Source organism: Pelophylax lessonae (genome assembly GCF_965119305.1).
Source record: "Pelophylax lessonae genome assembly, chromosome: 9".
Classification (NCBI taxonomy): Eukaryota; Metazoa; Chordata; class Amphibia; order Anura; family Ranidae; genus Pelophylax; species Pelophylax lessonae.
In genome coordinates this window covers 264681097-264701405 of record NC_138776.1, presented here as the reverse complement: position 1 = coordinate 264701405, position 20309 = coordinate 264681097, and the positions used below count along the sequence as shown (strand labels likewise).

The window sequence follows — 20309 nt, the reverse complement described above, 5'->3', positions numbered from 1 at the left end:
TCTCCAGCAGGACAAGAATATTGTTGCTCCAGACCCCAGACTATTAATGTTCCCCTCCAGCCACCTACTGGGCACACCTCCCCAGGGATTAGCTGCAGCACCATAACTATTCGAGCTGCCTATTTGACTCTTTGCAGCCCACTATGTTCTAGAAGCCTCTAGAAGGCAGGGGGAGACAATCAAACCCTGCAGCTTGTGAAACCCAGAACAGCCCAAAGAAACCAACAGCTGCTCCAATGATGACAGAGGAGCCCAAAATAACTAAACTTACCTAGCAACCTACCTAGGAGGGTGGTACCTAATTATACACTGGGTGGGTGTGCTTTATAATTGGATCCATTTTCAGTTAGCATTATAAATATTATAACGTTGTCAGAGTTGTTTTGTTTTTATTTTTATATTTTATTCTTTGTATGTTACCTGCGATATAATCTTCATGAGATAATAAAGAAATGAGTCAGTTGTATATTGAAGATGATATCACTATTATATATCCTATAAAAGAGGAAATACAGGAAGCACAATGGCGCTCACGTCCCCCCGAGCGCAGCCTGTTGGATCTGTACCCAAATGGGAAGGTGTCCAGGTATCTTGTACTTGGTGAAGGGTGGAACTTTGTGGAGGCCTTTCTCACAAGTCTGGCCCAATACTTCTGAAGGTGGAGACAGAGACTGTATGGGCAAGGAGTGGCATGGTATCTGGTTAATGATGTGGGTAGAGCGGGTAGTAGGAGTCCTCGAGACAGGATGCTGAAGCAGCTTGGCATCTGAGCAGGAGATGAAAACAGGACCAAGAGACTGGGAGCAGTCATCAACAACAGGGCAGCGAGGGGCCAAATCAGCAGGCAAGGCAAGTCCAGAAAGCAGGCCAAGGTCAGTAAGTCGGGCAAAGTGGTACAAAATCAACAAGCAGGCCAAGGTCAATAACAGAAAGGCAAAGTGGTTCAAAATCAACTGGCAGGGCAAGGCCAGAAAGCAGGCCAAGGTCAGTAACAGCCGGGCAAAGTGGTACAAAATCAACAGGCAGGGCAAGTCCAGAAAGCAGGTCAAGGTCAGTAACAGCCTGGCAATGTGGTACAAAATCAACAGGCAGGGCAAGGCCAGAAAGCAGGCCAAGGTCAGTAACAGCCAGGCAAAGTGGTACAAAATAAACAGATTGGGCAAGTCCAGAAAGCAGGCCAAGGTCAGTAACAGCCGGGCAAAGTGGTACAAAATCAACAGGCAGGGCAAGTCCAGAAAGCAGGCCAAGGTCAGTAACAGCCGGGCAAAGTGGTACAAAATCAACAAGCAGGCCAAGGTCAGTAACAGCCAGGCAAAGTGGTACAAAATCAACAGGCAGGGCAAGTCCAGAAAGCAGGCCAAGGTCAGTAACAGCCGGGCAAAGTGGTACAAAATTAACAGGCAGGGCAAGTCCAGTAAGCAGCCCAAGGTTAGTAACAGCCGGGCAAAGCGGTAAAAAATCAACAGGCAGGGCAAGTCCAGAAAGCAGGCCAAGGTCAGTAACAGCCGGGCAAAATGGTACAGAATCAGCATGCAGAGACAAACCCAGTAATTAGGCCGAGGACAGAGTAATCCAGTAAACAAAGTAGCAAGCCGGGTAATGCACAGGTATGCAGGAACAGTGGATCAGGTCTCAGGAACATAGGAACAAACTGAAGATAATTTAGCGACTGCTCAAAGAAACAGACCAGTTTAAATAGGCCACTGGGCGCCAAGTGCGCACGCTAATTAGTATGTGCGCGTGACAAACTGACACATCTGACTTTACGGGACTATCCTGAGATTTCAACAAAATCCTGCTGTTCTGCGGATCCAGATCCAGAGTCCTGAAAGCCCAGTGCCAGAACAAATTTTGGGCACTTGGCTCCTCTAATGTACCATTTGGGGATACACTGGTGCAGGGAAAATTAAATTATGGGCCCTGCATCTTCTGCAGGTTGCCCTGGGTCCTCAACACCACAAACACCCATTCTAAAGTATCTGGAAACTCTCCTTGCTGGATGCCTGTCATAATGATAAATGGTCAGAGTCAAGTGAAGCTTTCTCTAGGCTCCTGTCAGGACTTTGGAGGCGAACCTGACGTGCAGAGGGTAGCCTCTAGCTCACTGAGGGATGGAGCATAGGCGAGTCACCCAGGCAGTAGACACAAGCTAACCCGAGGTGCGGAATCTAGGTGCCAACCAGTCTTCACCAGAGCCTCTGATGGTGAGGATGGATTTCGCTGTGTGTATAGCACCAGGTCGCAGTCCTTGGGGTTGCCTCACCAGGAGGTGAACAGGTCCGGATCCGGTGGCAGATAAACAGACAAGGATAAGGCAGAAGAGTGGTCACAAACAAGCCGAGGTCAGGGCGGGTAGCAGACAAGCAAGGTGAAGGACAAGCCAGGAGGTCAAACAGGAATCAAACTGGATACAACAGGTCTCAGGTTCAGGAACACAGGAGAAGCTGCAGACAAGACAGCAAATTGTAAATGAACCAGCCACCCTTAAATGGGTCATTTGGGCACCAAGGTCATTGCGTGCACATGCGCATTCGCCTACGTGCCCGGGTCACGTCCGTCGTGCATTGGTGAACGCCTGTCAGCCATTGATTGGGCAAAGGGGAGGTTCGCCCTTGCGCACTTCAGTGTGCACAGGGAGCGTTCCTGACAGCTCCTCCTTGGCTCTGATGTGTCCAATGACAGGATGAAGAAGGACTTCCACTGGGATCGGGCCACATTTGCGAGTTTTATGGGGGAATGTCAGGAATCATAAACCAGACGGATACAGAAAATCCCGGTAAAAAAAAATCACACATTTAATGCAATAGCAAAAATAACACAGTTCAGGAACGTAGTCAAAAACAGAAGCCAGGGTTTGGATGCTAGAGCGGGTAATCAGACGAGCCGGGATCAGGAAGCCAGGAGTCAGTGAAGTAAGGAGCAAAATCAGGAACAGGTAACAGAAGAGAGGTCAGCCAGGCCAAGTCAAACCCAGGAGAGAATGGGCTAATCTGCTTAAATAGCTAAAAGGGGCTAAGGGGCTGGCTTCATGAAGGGGGGGGGGGTTGTAAAAGAATGGGAAAATTGGGAGGAATAAAGGGGAATAATTTTGAGTACTGTAATTGTTTGCAGTTTTGAGGGCACATGCAGATTTTACACCTGGCACATTTAAAATCTATTTACTCAACAAAGTCTCATCTTTTATTTTCTAAGAAAATTCATTATTTTTTTATAAAAAATATAGATTGATAAACAGCCGTGCAAAATAAAAAATTGCAGCAACTTCCATTGTATTTTAGAGGACCTCTACTTACAGAAAACTTATAATAATCTGGGGGATTCAGTATTTTATATTATTATTATACAGTTTATTATAATTTTAATATTTCCAGCCTAAAATTCAGATTTTAAAAATCTCCCTAGAGCCAAAACACAGCAGGAGCCTAAAGAAGATATAACAAAAAAGATAAAATAGTTATTATTATATTAATAATTATTATATTAATAATATATTATTATTATATATTATTATTTATTATTGGTTAAGTTTTATGAGAAGTATAATGTGCGTGTGTCATAATGTTTGAAATATAACCGAAGAATGAGCTACAGGGCAGAGGGCAAAATATTAGTAGGATGCCGTTATTGAAATCACCACAAGATGGCGGTATCACTTAAATTGAGAGGATCGCTCAGACAGGAAGTGATGCAATTTATGACAGGAAATGATGTAACGTAGGGATGTAGGAACAGGAAATGATGTAAGACAATGGCAAGACGTTACATGAGGTAAAGACAGGGGAGTTGGGGAGAGAACGAGGTGGAGAGGAGACATCGCTGGATTACACAGAGGAGGTAATTAGATATTATTTTATATTTACACCCAGTAACCCCCCCCCCGTCATGTTCCGTCCTCTTCCTCCATAGTCACTGTGACGTCTTTTATCTCCAACATCCACTACTACACACATATCACATACTGTATATTGGAGATATTTTATAATATGTGTCCCGATACATCCTAAATATAGAACCATTTATCCAACTGTCCACCCAGAGCCTCTGGTTTATAGACCAGATACATCCTAAATATAGAACTATTTATCCAACTGTCCATCCAGAGTCTCTGGTTTATAGACCGGATACATCCTAAATATAGACCCATTTATAAGCGCTGCGTAAACTGCTGGCGCTATAGAAATCCTGAATAATAATAATAATAATTTTTCCATCTGTCCATCCAAAGCCTCTGGTTTATAGACCAGATACATCCTAAATATAGAACCATTTATCCAACTGTCCATTTAGAACCTCTAGTATATAGACAAGACAAGACAGGACAGCAGCATTTGAGAGAGACCTATGGGCCACTGGGACCTTAAAAATGTAATTTCCTTTTGTCAAAATTGTAAGTATGATAGGTTGACATACTATAGGAGGTGGAGATACTGTACACCATATGAAAGGTCCATCTCCATTCCTCAATATAAAGTCTTGTTCCCGACAAATGAGGTGGAGATACTGTACACCATATGAAAGGTCCGTCTCCATTCCTCAGTATAACGTCACGTTCCCGACAAATGAGGAGGAGATCCTGTACACCATATGAAAGGTCCTTCTCCATTCCTCAATATAACGTCATGTTCCCAACAAATGAGGAGGAGATACTGTACACCATATGAAAGGTCCATCTCTATTCCTCAATATAACGTCACGTTCCCGACAAACGAGGTGGAGATACTGTACACCATATGAAAGGTCCATCTCTATTCCTCAATATAACGTCACGTTCCCGACAAACGAGGTGGAGATACTGTACACCATATGAAAGGTCCGTCTCCATTCCTCAATATAGCGTCATGTTCCCAACAAATGAGGAGGAGATCCTTTATACACCATATGAACGGTCCATCTCCGTATCCTCAATATAACATTGTGCTTCTAAAACATGACCAGCAAGCGGACATCTGTTTTCACTCTTGTAGCGTTTTCTCTCTCGTCCATCTCCCGTAGCGAGTTCACAATTTCTGACCACCTACTGTCGGACAGTTTTCTGGAACATGTTATACACTAAACATTATGTGCAGCTATTTGGTGATGTCAGAAGTGGAAAGTGACCCTTTCCCCTATTTTCTCCCCTGCTGTTCATATGAAACGTATATCTTTGTTCTTCAGTATGTTGTCATGTTTTTGGGAAATGAGGTGAAGGAAGGTCCATCACTATTCTTTATCATAACAATGTCCTCGATGCACAACTACTGTTACTTATTATTGCTCTGGTGTATGACACGGTCTGGTTTATATTCATAGTTTACTATTATGATTGTACCCGATCCATTGCCAGAGCTCTGGGAAAGTGTTGAATGAATGATAGACATAGACATGACTTCTGAATACAAGGTGTGTAAAAACAAACATAATATATAATAAAAATTGTTTTTCGGCAGATGGACCGTATTTCTGGAATTCAAATGAATCGAAGAGACGTCCTGTTATAGCTCCAGATTGTACTGCAGAAGATAGTGACAATGCACAATATTCTTGTAGCGAAAACAATGGATCCTTCTAATTCTTAAGAATCTTCTGATAAATTCCATACTTCGACTTCAGATGTCCATCTAAGATCAATGGATCCTTCTAATTCTTAAGAATCTTCTGATAAATTCCATACTACGACTTCAGATGTCCATCTAAGATCAATGGATCCTTCTAATTCTTAAGAATCTTCTGATGAATTCCATACTTTGACTTCCGATGTCCATCTAAAAGCAATGAATTCTTCTAATACTGAGGAATCTTCTGCTATACCCCATACTATGACTTCAGATGTCCATCTAAGATCAATAAATCCTTCTAATCCTGAGGAATCTTCTGATAAATCCCATACTATGACTTCAGATGTCCATCTAAGATCGATGGATCCTTCCAATCATGGGGAATCCTCGAATAAATCTTATACTATGATCTCCGATGTCCATCTAAAAGTAATGAATCCTTCAAATCCCGAGGAATCTCTTGATAAATCCTATACTATGACTTCAGATGTCGATTTAAAATCAATGAATCCTTCTAATCCTGAGGAACCTTCTGATAAACCCCATACTATGACTTCAGATGTCCATCTAAATTCTCACAGTCCTGACAGATCAACAGATCCATCCGATCTCCAGAAACCCTCAAGCCATGAGGGAGCTCACACAGGAGGGAGCTCCTTGTCTTGTTTGGTGTGCGGAAAAACATTCACTAAGAAAAAAGCACTTCTGAGACACCAGAAAACTCATAAGGGTGAGCGTCCTTATTCATGTTCGGAGTGCGAAAAATGTTATTCTACCAAAAATAGCCTTGTTCAACACCAGAGAGTTCACACGGGTGAGCGTCCATATTTTTGTTCAGATTGCGGGAAAAGTTTTCCAAGGACAGAATGCCTTCTTGCACACCAGAAACGGCATACGGGAGTGCGTCCCTTTTGCTGTTCAGAGTGCGGAAAATGTTTCTTTGACAAAGAAACCCTTCGGAGACACGAAAGAAGTCACACTGGTGAGCGTCCCTATTCATGTTCGGAGTGTGGGAAATCTTTTACTCTGAAAGCAACCCTTCGTACTCACCTGAAAACTCATACAGGTGAGCGTTCCTATTCCTGTTCAGAGTGCGGGAAATGTTTTGCTCTCAAAGGAAACCTTGTTAATCACCAGAGAACTCATACAGGTGAGCGGCCCTTTTCCTGTTCAGAGTGCGGGATATCTTTTGCTGAAAAAGGAACCCTTCTGAGACACCGAAGACTTCACACTGGTGAGCGTCCCTTTTTATGTTCGGAGTGCGGGAAAAGTTTTGCACATAAAGAATTACTTCCTAAACACCAAAGAATTCATACAGGCGTGCGTCCATTTTCCTGTTTAGAGTGCGGAAAATGCTTTTCTGAGCTAGGAAACCTTCAAAAACACCAGAGAGTTCATACGGGCGAGCGTCCCTTTTCTTGTGCAAAGTGCGGAAAATGTTTTTCTGAACCAGGAAACCTTCGTAAGCATGAAAAACGTCACACCTATGAGCGTCCTTATTCATGTACAGAGTGCGGGAAATGCTTCCACGTCAAAGGAGACCTTGCTAATCATCAAAAAATTCACTCAGCTGAGCGTCCCTATTCATGTTCAGAGTGCGGGAAATGTTTCACTACTAAAGAACGCCTTGTTGCTCACCAGAAAATTCACTCAGCTGAGCGTCCTTATTCATGTTCAGAGTGCGGGAAATGTTTCACCTTAAAAGCAGGCCTTGCTAGACACCGGAAAACTCACTCAGCTGAGCGTCCCTTTTCATGTTTAAAGTGCGGGAAATGTTTCACTGCCATAGGCTCCCTTACTTCTCACCAGAGAACTCACTCAGGTGAGCGTCCTTATTCGTGTTCAACATGCGGGAAATGTTTCACCACCAAAGAAGCCCTGGCTTCTCACCAGAGAACTCACTCAGGGGAGCGTCCCTATCTGTGCACCGAGTGCGGGAAATGTTTCACTGCAAAACACTCTCTTCTTGCACACATGATAGTACACAGCTCAGAGCATCCAAACAACTTTAAGAGTGTGGTAAATGTTTTACAGATCACATAAGTCTAACCGGAGAGAAGTAAGTTGCTCTAAATTATTGACGAAAATGAGGTATGACGAAACGCGTAGGGCGGAGCAACACGCTGACTTCACCTTCACTCTTCACAGCTCAGAGCATCCAAACAACTTTTGGAGTGTGGTAAATGTTTTACAGATCACATAAGTCTAACTGGAGAGAAGATGCCTGCTGACTTTTGATTAGGGTTCAGTCAGAGGCGTAACTAGAACCTTCAGGGCCCCGATGCAAGAAACCATGAAGGGCCCCCCAGACCCCTGGCCGGGGCCCTTCCCTTCAAGCCCGGGGCTCTTCCCACTTATTACGTCCTGAAGAAGCGTGCTGCGTCACGCGAAACGCGTCGACGTCACACACCACTACGCCTGCGGACTCCACCCTCCACCCTATCGAAAACTTTGACCGCGTACACAGTTCGGATGCTCGATGCCCAAGCCCTGATTGGTAGACGGATAAGCTCCCACGCTCTCTGGCGGACACTAAGGCTTGCCCCCTCAACGGACTCACCATGGCCGGACACACAATCGGACTGACTTCTACATACTGACGGACGGCACTAAGCGGACATCACACGGACTCAGACCATCCACACGGTCAGTAAACGGCTCTGTTCCTGTGACTACATATTTGCTAACATGCCTGTCCTGGTGAAATCTATAGAGATGGAAGGCTGACTGAATGGTCGGAGACATACAAAGTGTGTCTATCAGTAAGCATAATCTTATACACCGGACTGCAATATCCACAGACCAGAGGACATTTAGCTGCAGAGCGTCCTGACTGCTCAGACACATATACTGGTTGAATATCAGACCGGGTATGCAAATCAATGTTTAAAGCCATCTGTTTGTTTGCCTGCTTCGCTTGCCTGTCTGTCCGTTTCAGTCATATGTCCGTGCCGCTTTACATGGTGTCTACTGCTGTGTTCTGTGTTTAAAGATTCATCTGGAAAGTGCAGCCATTCAATACATATCCATTTACCAGAGGAAGTTGTGGTAGAGCCATCAATTACCCTTGTATACCATATGGGTGTGAGGACCCTGCACCTAACGGTCATATACGGAGACCTTTGATAACCACCAACCAAAACTCTTATATCAAAATTTGCACAAATATCCCCAACTGGATGCTTCTACTGGAGATGGCTCTCTCCATATATATCATGTTCACACTCCAAGAGCACTACAATTAATTTCATTTTTGTCATGAACATTTTTGAATATTTTTTGATTTTTCAAGTGATTGTTGGATTTTTCAATGTGTAACTGGGGTGGTGGGTGGAGTCTGTAGCGTAGTGGTGCCATTTTTCACCAGACAGGACCTTTTGCAGTGTTTCATCTTTATGTCGATAGGTAATTCTCTTATAATATTCTGTGCAATGTTGATGCTGTTGTTTTAACTTTTTATTCCATAATTTTTTCATTCAATAAAGCTTCATGTGATTCAATTTACCTCACCTTCGTTGTAGCCATACTTTGCAACTGCTTTTCTTTCACTTTTGTTTTTTCTTATAATTTCTTAGTTGCTTGGCACACAGGCTATATGCCGTTGGGTTTGAGGTAATATATTTCATATATATGTATATACATACATCACACCCCCATACCCCACTGTGGGTTGAGTGGGCTTTCTAAGGTCCGGTATCCCTCCCCCCCCATCCCCTTGGAATACAGCTCTTCCCACTAACCCTGGGGCTCTTTACTCTCATTGCATGGCCTTTTATTATGGTCCCGCATCAGGATCCTTTCACAAGTTCTGCAGTGGGCCCCCTTCCTGCAATCTTGGGGCCTCCCCACAGTGGTGAAATGCCAGGGCCCGGTCGCAAGTGTGACCTTTGAGATCCTAGAAGTTCACCCACTGGTTTGCTACCGGGCCCCCTGGAGCATGGGGCCCGGTAGCGATTGCAACCCCTGCAACCCCTGTAGTTACGCCCCTGGGTTCAGTATTGAGTTGGCCCACCCTTTGCAGATATAACAGCTTCAGCTCTTCTGGGAAGGCCGTCCACAAGGTTTAGGAGTGTCTATGGGAATGATTGACCATTCTTCCAGAAGCGCATTTGTGAGGTCAGGCACTGATGTTGGATGAGAAGGCCTGGCTCCACCCTAATTCATCCCAAAAGTGTTCTATCGGATTGACGTCAGGACTCTGTGCAAGCCAGTCAAGTTCCTTCGCCCCAAACTCGCCCATCCATGTCTTTATGGACCTTGCTTTGTGCACTGGTGCGCAGTCATGTTGGAACAGGAAGGGGCCACCCCCAAACTCCTCCCACAAAGTTGGGAGCATGAAATTGTCCAAAATGTCTTGGTATGCTGATGCCTTAAGAGTTCCCTTCCCTGGAACTAAGGGGCCAAGCCCAACCCCTGAGATGCAGGCCAGTCAACTTCCTCCACCCCAAACTCGCTTATCCGTGTCTTTAGGGCGGTCCGTAAGTGGTTAAAGCTTTGTGAATTGAGCCTCATATGTTGTCTTTCAATGTTCATTTTTTTTTTTTTTTCATTCTTTAGTTTAACGTCTATAAATCTTAAAACTCTTATCAAATTGTTTGTTTTTTTTGTTTTTATTTATTTTATTTTTTTTATTGTGTGGGTTTGATTTGAGGTCCAATCTGTGTGTGGAATCATCTACGTAACCTAATGCCCCGTACACACGTTTCCGATTATCGTATGATAATCGTATGACTAAAGTTTCGTAATTGTTGTATGTTACTAAAATCGAAAGCAACTCTGCGTACAAACCATCTGACTTTCTTCGTACGATTCACTGACCAAGTGTATTTTTCATAGCTACGTAACGGAAGTGATGTATATACGTCTGACCACTGCGGATCATTATACTGTTTCCGATCATGCGTGGTATTTGTCGATCAACTTTTAGCGTACGAATACTGTACTGACAAAACGATTATCGATCGAGAAGATGTCGTACGACAGAAGTTTTCAGGTTTGTCCTGATGAGGAAAAGGGAAGCAGCCATTTTGTTTATCAAATATTTACTTATGATTATCAAACATGGATTTATGATTAAGCAGATATATTGGATATACAGTGGGTACGGAAAGTATTCAGACCCCCTTAAATTTTTCACTCTTTGTTATATTGCAGCCATTTGCTAAAATCATTTAGGTTCATTCTTCTTCCTCATGAATGTACACATAGCACCCCATACTGACAGGAAAACACAGAATTGTTGACATTGTTGCAGATTTATTAAAAAAGAAAAACTGAAATATCACATGGTCCTAAGTATTCAGACCCTTTGCTCAGTATTTAGTAGAAGCCCCCTTTTGATCTAATACAGCCAGGAGTCTTTTTGGGAAAGATGCAACAAGTCTTTCACACCTGGATTTGGGGATCCTCTGCCATTCCTCCTTGCAGATCCTCTCCAGTTCTGTCAGGTTGGATGGTAAACGCTGGTGGACAGCCATTTTTAGGTCTCTCCAGAGATGCTCAATTGGGTTTAAGTCAGGGCTCTGGCTGGGCCATTCAAGAACAGTCACGGAGTTGTTGTGAAGCCACTCCTTCGTTATTTTAGCTGTGTGCTTAGGGTCATTGTCTTGTTGGAAGGTAAACCTTCGGCCCAGTCTTAGGTCCAGAGCACTCTGGAGAAGGTTTTTGTCCAGGATATCCCTGTACTTGGCCGCATTCATCTTTCCCTCGATTGCAACCAGTCGTCCTGTCCCTGCAGCTGAAAAACACCCCCACAGCATGATGCTGCCACCACCATGCTTCACTGTTGGGACTGTATTGCACAGGTGATGAGCAGTGCCTGGTTTTCTCCACACATACCACTTAGAATTAAGGCCAAAAAGTTCTATTTTGGTCTCATCAGACCAGAGAATGTTATTTCTCACCATCTTGGAGTCCTTCAGGTGTTTTTTAGCAAACTCCATGCGGGCTTTCATGTGTCTTACACTGAGGAGAGGCTTCCGTCGGGCCACTCTGCCATAAAGCCCCGACTGGTGGAGAGCTGCAGTGATGGTTGACTTTCTACAACTCTCTCCCATCTCCTGACTGCATCTCTGGAGCTCAGCCACAGTGATCTTTGGGTTCTTCTTTACCTCTCTCACCAAGGCTCTTCTCCCCCGATAGCTCAGTTTGGCCGGACGGCCAGCTCTAGGAAGGGTTCTGGTCGTCCCAAACGTTTTCCATTTGAGGATTATGGAGGCCACTGTGCTCTTAGGAACCTTAAGTGCAGCAGAAATCTTTTTGTAACCTTGGCCAGATCTGTGCCTTGCCACAATTCTGTCTCTGAGCTCTTCAGGCAGTTCCTTTGACCTCATGATTCTCATTTGCTCTGACATGCATTGTGATCTGGAAGGTCTTATATAGACAGGTGTGTGGCTTTCCTAATCAAGTCCAAGCAGTATAATTAAACACAGCTGGACTCAAATGAAGGTGTAGAACCATCTCAAGGATGATCAGAAGAAATGGAAAGCACCTGAGTTAAATATATGAGTGTCACAGCAAAGGGTCTGAATACTTAGGACCATGTGATATTTCAGTTTTTCTTTTTTAATAAATCTGCAACAATGTAAACAATTCTGTGTTTTTCTGTCAGTATGGGGTGCTATGTGTACATTCATGAGGAAGAAGAATGAACTTAAATGATTTTAGCAAATGGCTGCAATATAACAAAGAGTGAAAAGTTTAAGGGGGTCTGAATACTTTCCGTACCCACTGTATATATTGTGTGAGAAGTCCTTTTGTATAACAGCTGTTAAGATTGCTTACTTGACCTTTCGAAGACCTGTTTAGCCAACAAGCTTTGGAAGTGACATGTCTACGTTAAATGTCCATTTCGCATTTCAAAGAATGTTATCAAAGAATGAGATGTGACTTCAAAAGGAAATTAGATAGCTAGGTGCCACCCACTGTAGTGTATAAAACTGTATTGGAAACCCTAGTCAGATAGAGCAATGTTCACTAAGCCAACAGAATGTAAGATTGACTTGCTCTCCAAACATGGCCTCCTATCTACATGTTTGTCTAAATAAATATAATTTTCCATCTGGCTTCAACAGTCAAAATGTTATTGAAACCCGTGAGTTTTGGGATTACCCTTACAGTCCCTTCGGATTTTGTTGGACCAACTGTCGTGATCGGCTGTCGAAAGCTGTGTACTAACGATCAGATTATCGTGAGACTAGGTCGAAAGCGAGTTTTGTCGTACGATTATCGGAACGTGTGTACGGGGCATAAGGACCAAGGGGCAACAAAAAAATGAAACCTAGCATAGGCTGCAGTAACCTTATCTCCCGAAAATTTGTATGGTATAAGGAAGTTGGGTTTTTTTTTTTTTTTTTTTTTACTTTCAAATTTTTATTGGAATTTTAATTTAACAATTTCAACAATAATATTTACAGTTATTCATTACTTCTGACTCATTGCTTGGTACATGTAACAACAGTTAGGAAAATGAAGAAAATTATGAAAATTACAGGAGTACAAGGTAACAGTTAAATGAGAAAAAAATACAATTAAAAAAAAAAAAATATATATATATATATAAAAATTTAAAAAAAAACACAGCATACCCAATCCGCCTACCTCTAATGGGAACTATCTTTATCTCTGCCCCATGGTCCATTCTTCTATTAGGTTACATCGATGATTACACACACAGACTATACAGAAAAATATTTGTATAAATATATATATAATTTTTTTTTTTTTTTTTTTACAATGTTTTAATTTGATTACCAATACACACAGGACTACAATTATTTGTTACTTCTGACTCATTGCTTGGTACATGTAACAACAATTAGGAAAATGAAGAAAATTACAGGAGTACAAGGTAACAGTTAAATGAGAAAAAAAATACAAATAAAAAAAAAAAAAAAAAAAAAATATATATATATATATATATATATATATATATATATATATATATATATTTATTAAAAAAAAAACACAGTATACCCAATCCCCCTACCCCTAATGGGAACTATCTGTAAGCAAATTTGGAAGTTGGGTTTTTAAGGCGTCGAAGGAACAAAACAATACATTTTCCTATGTGGCGGTAGTCCCCGTCACTGGGGGGGGTGGAAGACAGACACTATATGTGGGTCCCCAGATTCCTTTTCTATTTTGGTCACCCTGTGCCCATTATTGGTGCAGGGTATGTTGAATGTTTTTCCTTGTCTGTGCCTCTCCCCCCTCCCTGACCTATTGTTTCCCCAGCAGGGCGTTTTCCCAGGGACCCTACCAGACCAGTTTAACCACTTCTGGACCAGGCCTATTTCTTGTTGTTTAAAATCATTTTTTTTTTTGCTAGAAAATTACTTAGAACCCCCCAAACACTATATATATATATATATATATATATATATATATATATATATATATATATATATATATATATATATATATATATGTATATATAGTGTTTGGGGGTTCTAAGTAATTTTCTAGCAAACATATATATATATATATATATATATATTATTTATTTTTTATTTTTTTTAAGCAGAGATCCTAGAGAATAAAATGGAGATCCTTGCAATATTTTTTTATCGCATCGTATTTGCGCAGCGGTCTTCCAAACGCAATTTTTTTTTTTGGGAAAAAATTCACTATTTTAAATAAAAAAATAATAAAAAACGTAAAGTTAGCCCAATTTTTTTTCTATAATGTGAAAGATAATGTTACCCTGAGTAAATAGATACCCCAACATGTCATGCTTCAAAATTGCGCACGTGTCATGGAATGGCGGCAAACATTGGTACTTAAAAATCCTCAAAGATGACATTTTAAAAAATTTCTACAAGTTACCAGCTTAGAGTTACAGAGAAGGTCTTGGGCTAGAATTATTGCTCTCGCTCTAACGATTGCGGCTATACCTCACATGTGTAGTTTGAATATATGTGGGCGGGACTTGCACGTGCATTCGCTCCTGCGCGCAAGCTAACGGGGACCGGCGCTTTAATTTTTATTTTTTTTCCTATTTGTTTTATCTATTTTTTTTATTTTTACAGGTTTTTTTTTTTGATAATTTTTATTCCTATTACAAGGAATTAAACATCCCTTTTAATAGAAATAATATTACTTCCAGCCTGGACCAGAAGTTTCTATAGGATGAGGGCGTTTTCATTTTTTTTTTGTCTCTTTCTTACTTTTTTTTTTTTTTTTTTTTTTTTTTTTTTTTTTTACACTGTCCCATAAATCGTTTTTTTTTTTTTTATTTTCCTATTTATTTTATCTTTTATTTTTTATTTTTAAAACTGTCCTTTAAAGAAATATATTTTCGATCGCTTTTAATCCTATTACAAGGAATGTAAACATCCCTTGTAATAGAAATAATATTACTTCCAGCCTGGACCCGAAGTTTCTACAGGATGAGGGCGCTTTCATTTTTTTTGTCTTTTTCTTTTTTTTACACTGTCCCATACATTTTTTTTATTTTTTTTATTTTCCTATTTATTTTATCTTTTATTTTTTATTTTTAAAACTGTCCTTTAAAGAAATATATTTTTGATCACTTTTATTCCTATTACAAGGAATGTAAACATCCCTTGTAATAGAAATAATATTATTTCCAGCCTGGACCCGAAGTTTCTATAGGATGAGGGCGCTTTCATTTTTTTTGGCTTTTTCTTCCTTCCTTTTTTTTTTTTTTACACTGTCCCATAAATGTTTTTATATTTTTTTATTTTCCTATCTATTTTATCTTTATTTTTTTATTTTTAAAACTGTCCTTTAAAAAAATATATATTTTCGATCACTTTTTTTCTTATTGCAAGGAATGTAAACATCCCTTGAAATAGAAATAAGCAGGATAGGTCCTCTTTATTGTGAGATCTGGGGTCAAAAAGACCTCAAATCTACACAAAAAAATGAAAAAAAAAATGACGAAATGCGTTGTTAGGAGATGACGTTTGACGTCGCTCCGGTCCTCCAAGGCCATAGAGTGGAGTGGGGGGGGGGCATCTTGCCCTCACTTGACTTCCTGCCTGTAAGGGGGGGGGGACCGGATCGTTTACCCTGCTACCGGCGGGTCCGGTAAGCTGGGAAAACGACCGGGAAGAGGCGGGGGGAGGGCACCTCTTCCGCCGCACCGTTAGGGTGATCCCTAGGGCGAATCCGCCACTGGGACCACTCATATGTGAGAGGACCACCAGCAGTTTCAAAAAATACTGGGGTTATGGCAGCTATCTGCTGCCATAACCCCGGTATTTAACGTCAACGTACCGACGTATAACTGCGGCGGGCAGTCCGGAACTAGTTAAACTAGCTGCTTTGTCTCTCCTCAATCTCCCATCAGCCCTTGCTATTGTCTGACCCCACCCTTCCTTATACTATAGTACTCTATGCACCATTGTATGTACAGGCGGTCCCCGGGTTACCAACTTTTGACTTGCAAACGGAGGGAGACAAATCTCCCCCTAGGACGAGAAATTCACTCCCGTAAGAGTTCCAATGGGAAAAAGGTGTCTCCACTGAAGCTTTATCACCAATCCTTGAGAACAAATCTACAGTCCCCATGTAACAATCCTACAGGCTCACCTGAGTCAGAGGACAGCTGGCCGGAGGTAGGAGTGGAGCCCAGTGGCAAGGACCGCAGGCAAGGTAGTAGGTGCAGGAAGTCTGGCGGAGGCATGGTCAGGTAATCCGGATCGGCTACGGTGGTGGCAGTGCTGGATACCGGATGGACACTGCGTAGTACTCTGATGAGGACACAGGTTCACCTAAGGTGCGGAAACCAAGTGCTAGCTGGTATTCACTAGAGCCCCTGATGGTGGGGATAGACTGCGCTGCAAGCTAACACCAGGTCGCAGTCCCCAGGATCACCCAGCCAGGCAGAGTGCAGGTTCAGTCCGGAGGTGGAGGAGCAGACAAGGGATAACCAGAGAGAAGTCAGACGAGCAAAAGGTCAGGGCGGGCAGCCATAAGCGTGGTCAGACAATCCGGATCGGCAACGGTGGTAGCAGTTCAGTAGGTAGGGGCAAAGCAGAAAAGTAGTCGGTAGTCAATTCCTGGTCAGCAGTGGACTTATGGTAGTAGGCAAGAGCAACAGATGAGGAGAAGCTTGATCAAGGCTCAGGAGCTCAATAATCAGCAAGCTGGAGTGCAAGGGGCTGAACTTATATAGGGAAGTACCAGGTGTGGGGAATCAAGGGTGATGAGCAAGGCTTGACAAGACTAATGCCTCGTACACACGCAATGATTATCGGCCGACCGATCGTCCGACTTTTGTCCAGAGTGGTGTTTTGTTGGATGGAATGTGCCTAGACTGCACACGAATTTTCTCGGCCAACAAAAATCTACTTCAGAAGTGACGTCATGTGCTGGTTTACTTTCCGTGTGTTTTTTCTTCACTGAGCATGCCCAGTCTTGCTCATCAGATTTTTGTCTGCCGAAATCTGTACTGACTGACGGAAAATCGGCCGGTGTGTTGACGGCCAACAAAAATTTTATAGCCTGCACACCAGATTTTTTTCGGCCGAAAAGTCGGAGTCGGTTGTCGGAAGCATCATACGGCCGATCGGACGTTGGCCGAAAATTCACGGCCAATAATCGATGCGTGTGTACGGGGCTTTAGGTTGAATAATAGGCTTCAGGGAGGAATGTCCGGAAAGGATGGTAGCCTAGTATGCAGGGCTACCGTCTGGGGTGTGGCTGGTCGCGGGTTCGATTCCCAACACCCCATCTTGTTTGTAGCCTGAGGACCGCCTGTATATGAGGTTGTTGGGGGTTTAAAATGTGTGTGCCATGTCTAGTAAAGGGAAGTTGCTGTGTTAACCTTCACCGCGTGTTGTCTGGCGTTTGGGGAAAGGGATATAATCTGCTGATGGAAAGGGTGTCCAGGGCTGTAAGCTCATTAGCCTGGTCCACGGTGGAAAAGGTCCTTTAGAGGATCCCAGACAAGACTCGGTGACTGGATACGACTTGCTCCAAGGTCCCTGATAACTAAGAGGTAGCAGACTTGGTGGAGGTACTCGGTTAGAGTACTGGAGCTCCGTTACATTTTATATGTAATGCCCACATCCCTGAAATCTAGATTCTATATATCAAACCCCCTGATATGGGATTTTTTAGGGCAGCATGTAGCACCAAAATGGTTAAAAATATATAAATTTTAATTAGATGTACAAAAAAGGTGACAATACAATAAAATGACATAACATACACACGCAATGGCTCTCATCTCTCCTCAACATGCTGCCCACTCTGTGCAATACCCAAACCATCTCTAGCTCGCAGACTTTGGTTCTGCCCTCCAATTCACACCTTCTGGGATAGGGTGGAATCTTATGTTGCTTCAGTAACAGGCTTGACACCTCATGGTAACCCAGGGGTCCTCAAACTATGGCCCTCCAGTTGTTCAAGAACTACAATTCCCATCATGCCTAGTCAAGTCTGTCAGAGTTTTACAATGCCTCATGGGATGTGTAGTTCTGCAACAGCTGGAGGGCCATAGTTTGAGGATCCCTGTGGTAACCCATACCTTCTCCTCTTTGGAAATTTCGATGTGCTGCTTGAAACATGCCCTAGAGAGCAGCGCCCGGTAATCACGGCACATAAACCCTGGCTGACAACCTGCTATATGATAGCCAGGAGAGTCATACTAGCCAAATGGATTCAATCTGCCTCCCCTTCCTTGAAAGAAGTGAAATTGGGTCTACAACAACTATACGACAGAGAATCCTTGGATATCAAAACTGCTAACTCACCCAACTCGGTCAAATTTGACCGTAAATGGTCTGCATATTTATCTAACTGCACTTACACGGCCACTCTTCGCACTTACTAATGCTGTACCACCTTGCCTCCTGCCTACTGGCCACTGAGCCGTCATTTGGGTCCTGCACTCAAGATAATTTGACTTCTATCCTACAAATATCCCCAACAACTCCACAATAGGCACTTGGTGGTCATGTAAGAGAGCTGTGTGTTTTCAAGGTCATCCTTCCCCACCAGACCGCTTTGATACTTTGACCTCCCACTTTTTTCCCCAAGGAATACTATCCCTTTGTAGGTCCCAATATACTTCTACCCACAGGCACGGGTGTCGACGGAACGAGAGCCTACATTGACGTGATTCTACTTCACCTTCTATTTTCTTTGTTTTTCTGACTTACGAAATTCCACTGCAGTTAATTGGGACATGTTGGGGTTCCTACCTCCTACTTTATCCCCTATCCCTCCCATCCCTACCCCCCCCCCCATACAATGCTGGACAAACTCTTCTGTGAGTACCTTGTTATCAGTTTTTTGATGTTGTCTAGCTGTTTAGGTCACGACAGTCTTGTGTCAATCCTTGTTCATTGGTTCATTTGTTGAAAAAATCATAAAATTTTGTTTAAAAGCATAATGTGAGCATAATCTCAGGGGGCCAGGGGGGCAACATCCCCTTTGCCCCCCCCCCCCTCGTAGTAGCCCGCTGTGGGCATTCACCATCCGACAGCAGTCCTGAGATTCTAACAAAGAAAAGGGAAGAGAAAATTGGACTTTTCAGGCCGCGAAAGAGGGATATTCGAAATTATGTAAAATACATGCTTTTTATTATATCCAATAAAAAGTTAAAAAAAAAATCTTTACATAGAGACAAACCAATACAGATTAAACATATTCCTAATTGGAATATCAATGAATAAAATAGGGCTTCAAATCCGACGCGTTTCGCCACATGCTTCTTCAGGGCTATACAGACCCTACATTACTTATCTAAAGTGCTGCACATGCAAAGTAAGTATTTTCCTGGGCAGGCGCCAGGACCATGCAAGAGAGTGATCATTGGTATGGATTGTATATTAATCCTCACGTTATGGATCCAACGGGAGGGAAAATAAACTGACGGGAATACGGGATCACACAATTTGTGGTCTATGGAACAGGTTCCTAATAGCAGACTGTTCCACTGTTTGGGTAAACCAAATCTGACTGCACTATAGGGCTGAGAAGTCGCTTAAAAGATCGAAATTAAAATCAGACTCCGTAGAAGATATCCAAAATAGTATTCCCAACACTCGTCAGGCATAGCATATCCCCATGGTCGCTCCTCCGGAGATTTTGACAAAATCCTGGTATGTAGTGTAGCACCCTCCAAGACAGGTGCTAGGTAAAACATTTATATTGCTCCATCTGCTTATCACGGGAGCCTGATCTGTTAGTTATGCCTGTTGCATGTGTCCAGGTGTGAGTCACTTGGTCTGAGGGAGTGTCCCCACTGTATCCAATAGGGGAGCATGTTGGACAGTGGAGGAAACCCAGCCAGTGACACACGGGTTTTTGTGGCAGTCCCACTGCAGTGCATCCTGGGATTGACCATAAAAGCTGAGGTCACATGTGACAGGGCGTCTTTGGCGGGAAGCAGAGTCCCAGGAGAAGGGTGACGGCTGTCTCTCCTCCTGCATTCAGAGGAAGGTGGTCACAGGCAGTCGGCCTAGTGAGCCAGGTGTGAAGCTGAGCCTTGAGGGTCCTGGAAAAGCTGACGATGGAGCAGTGGACAGAGCTACCTGGGAAAAACAGTGTACGTGAGTACCAGGGGGCTTGTCAAGGGGTCTGCCCAGGAAGGGGACCACTCCAGTGAAGTCAGTGGACAGAAGGTCAGCTCACACAGGCAGTGATAAAAAAGGGGGTGCCAAATAGAACCCTGAAGAGTAGAGTAAAGGGGGTGTCAAGTAGAACCCTGAAAAGTAATCTATCAGGTAGTTCACCTTTCTAATACTTCACTTCAGTGGCAAGGTGAAGCAGCGGCCTTGCCGCATTCAACATAGCTAG

General features: G+C 43.0%; 1 protein-coding gene across 1 annotated transcript in view; it reads left to right on the top strand.

Annotated features, from left to right (window-relative positions):
• The window catches only part of LOC309564442 (uncharacterized protein), a gene marked incomplete at its 3' end in the record, with an annotated part of 317628 nt that extends 310051 nt beyond the window's left edge, over positions 1–7577 (top strand). The window contains 4 exon segments of the mRNA XM_082269072.1: positions 775–1428; positions 5589–5624; positions 5628–5696; positions 5700–7577. Coding sequence (XP_082125198.1) covers positions 775–1428; positions 5589–5624; positions 5628–5696; positions 5700–7577 — 2637 coding nt within the window.
• Positions 7578–20309: the final 12732 nt, after the last annotated feature.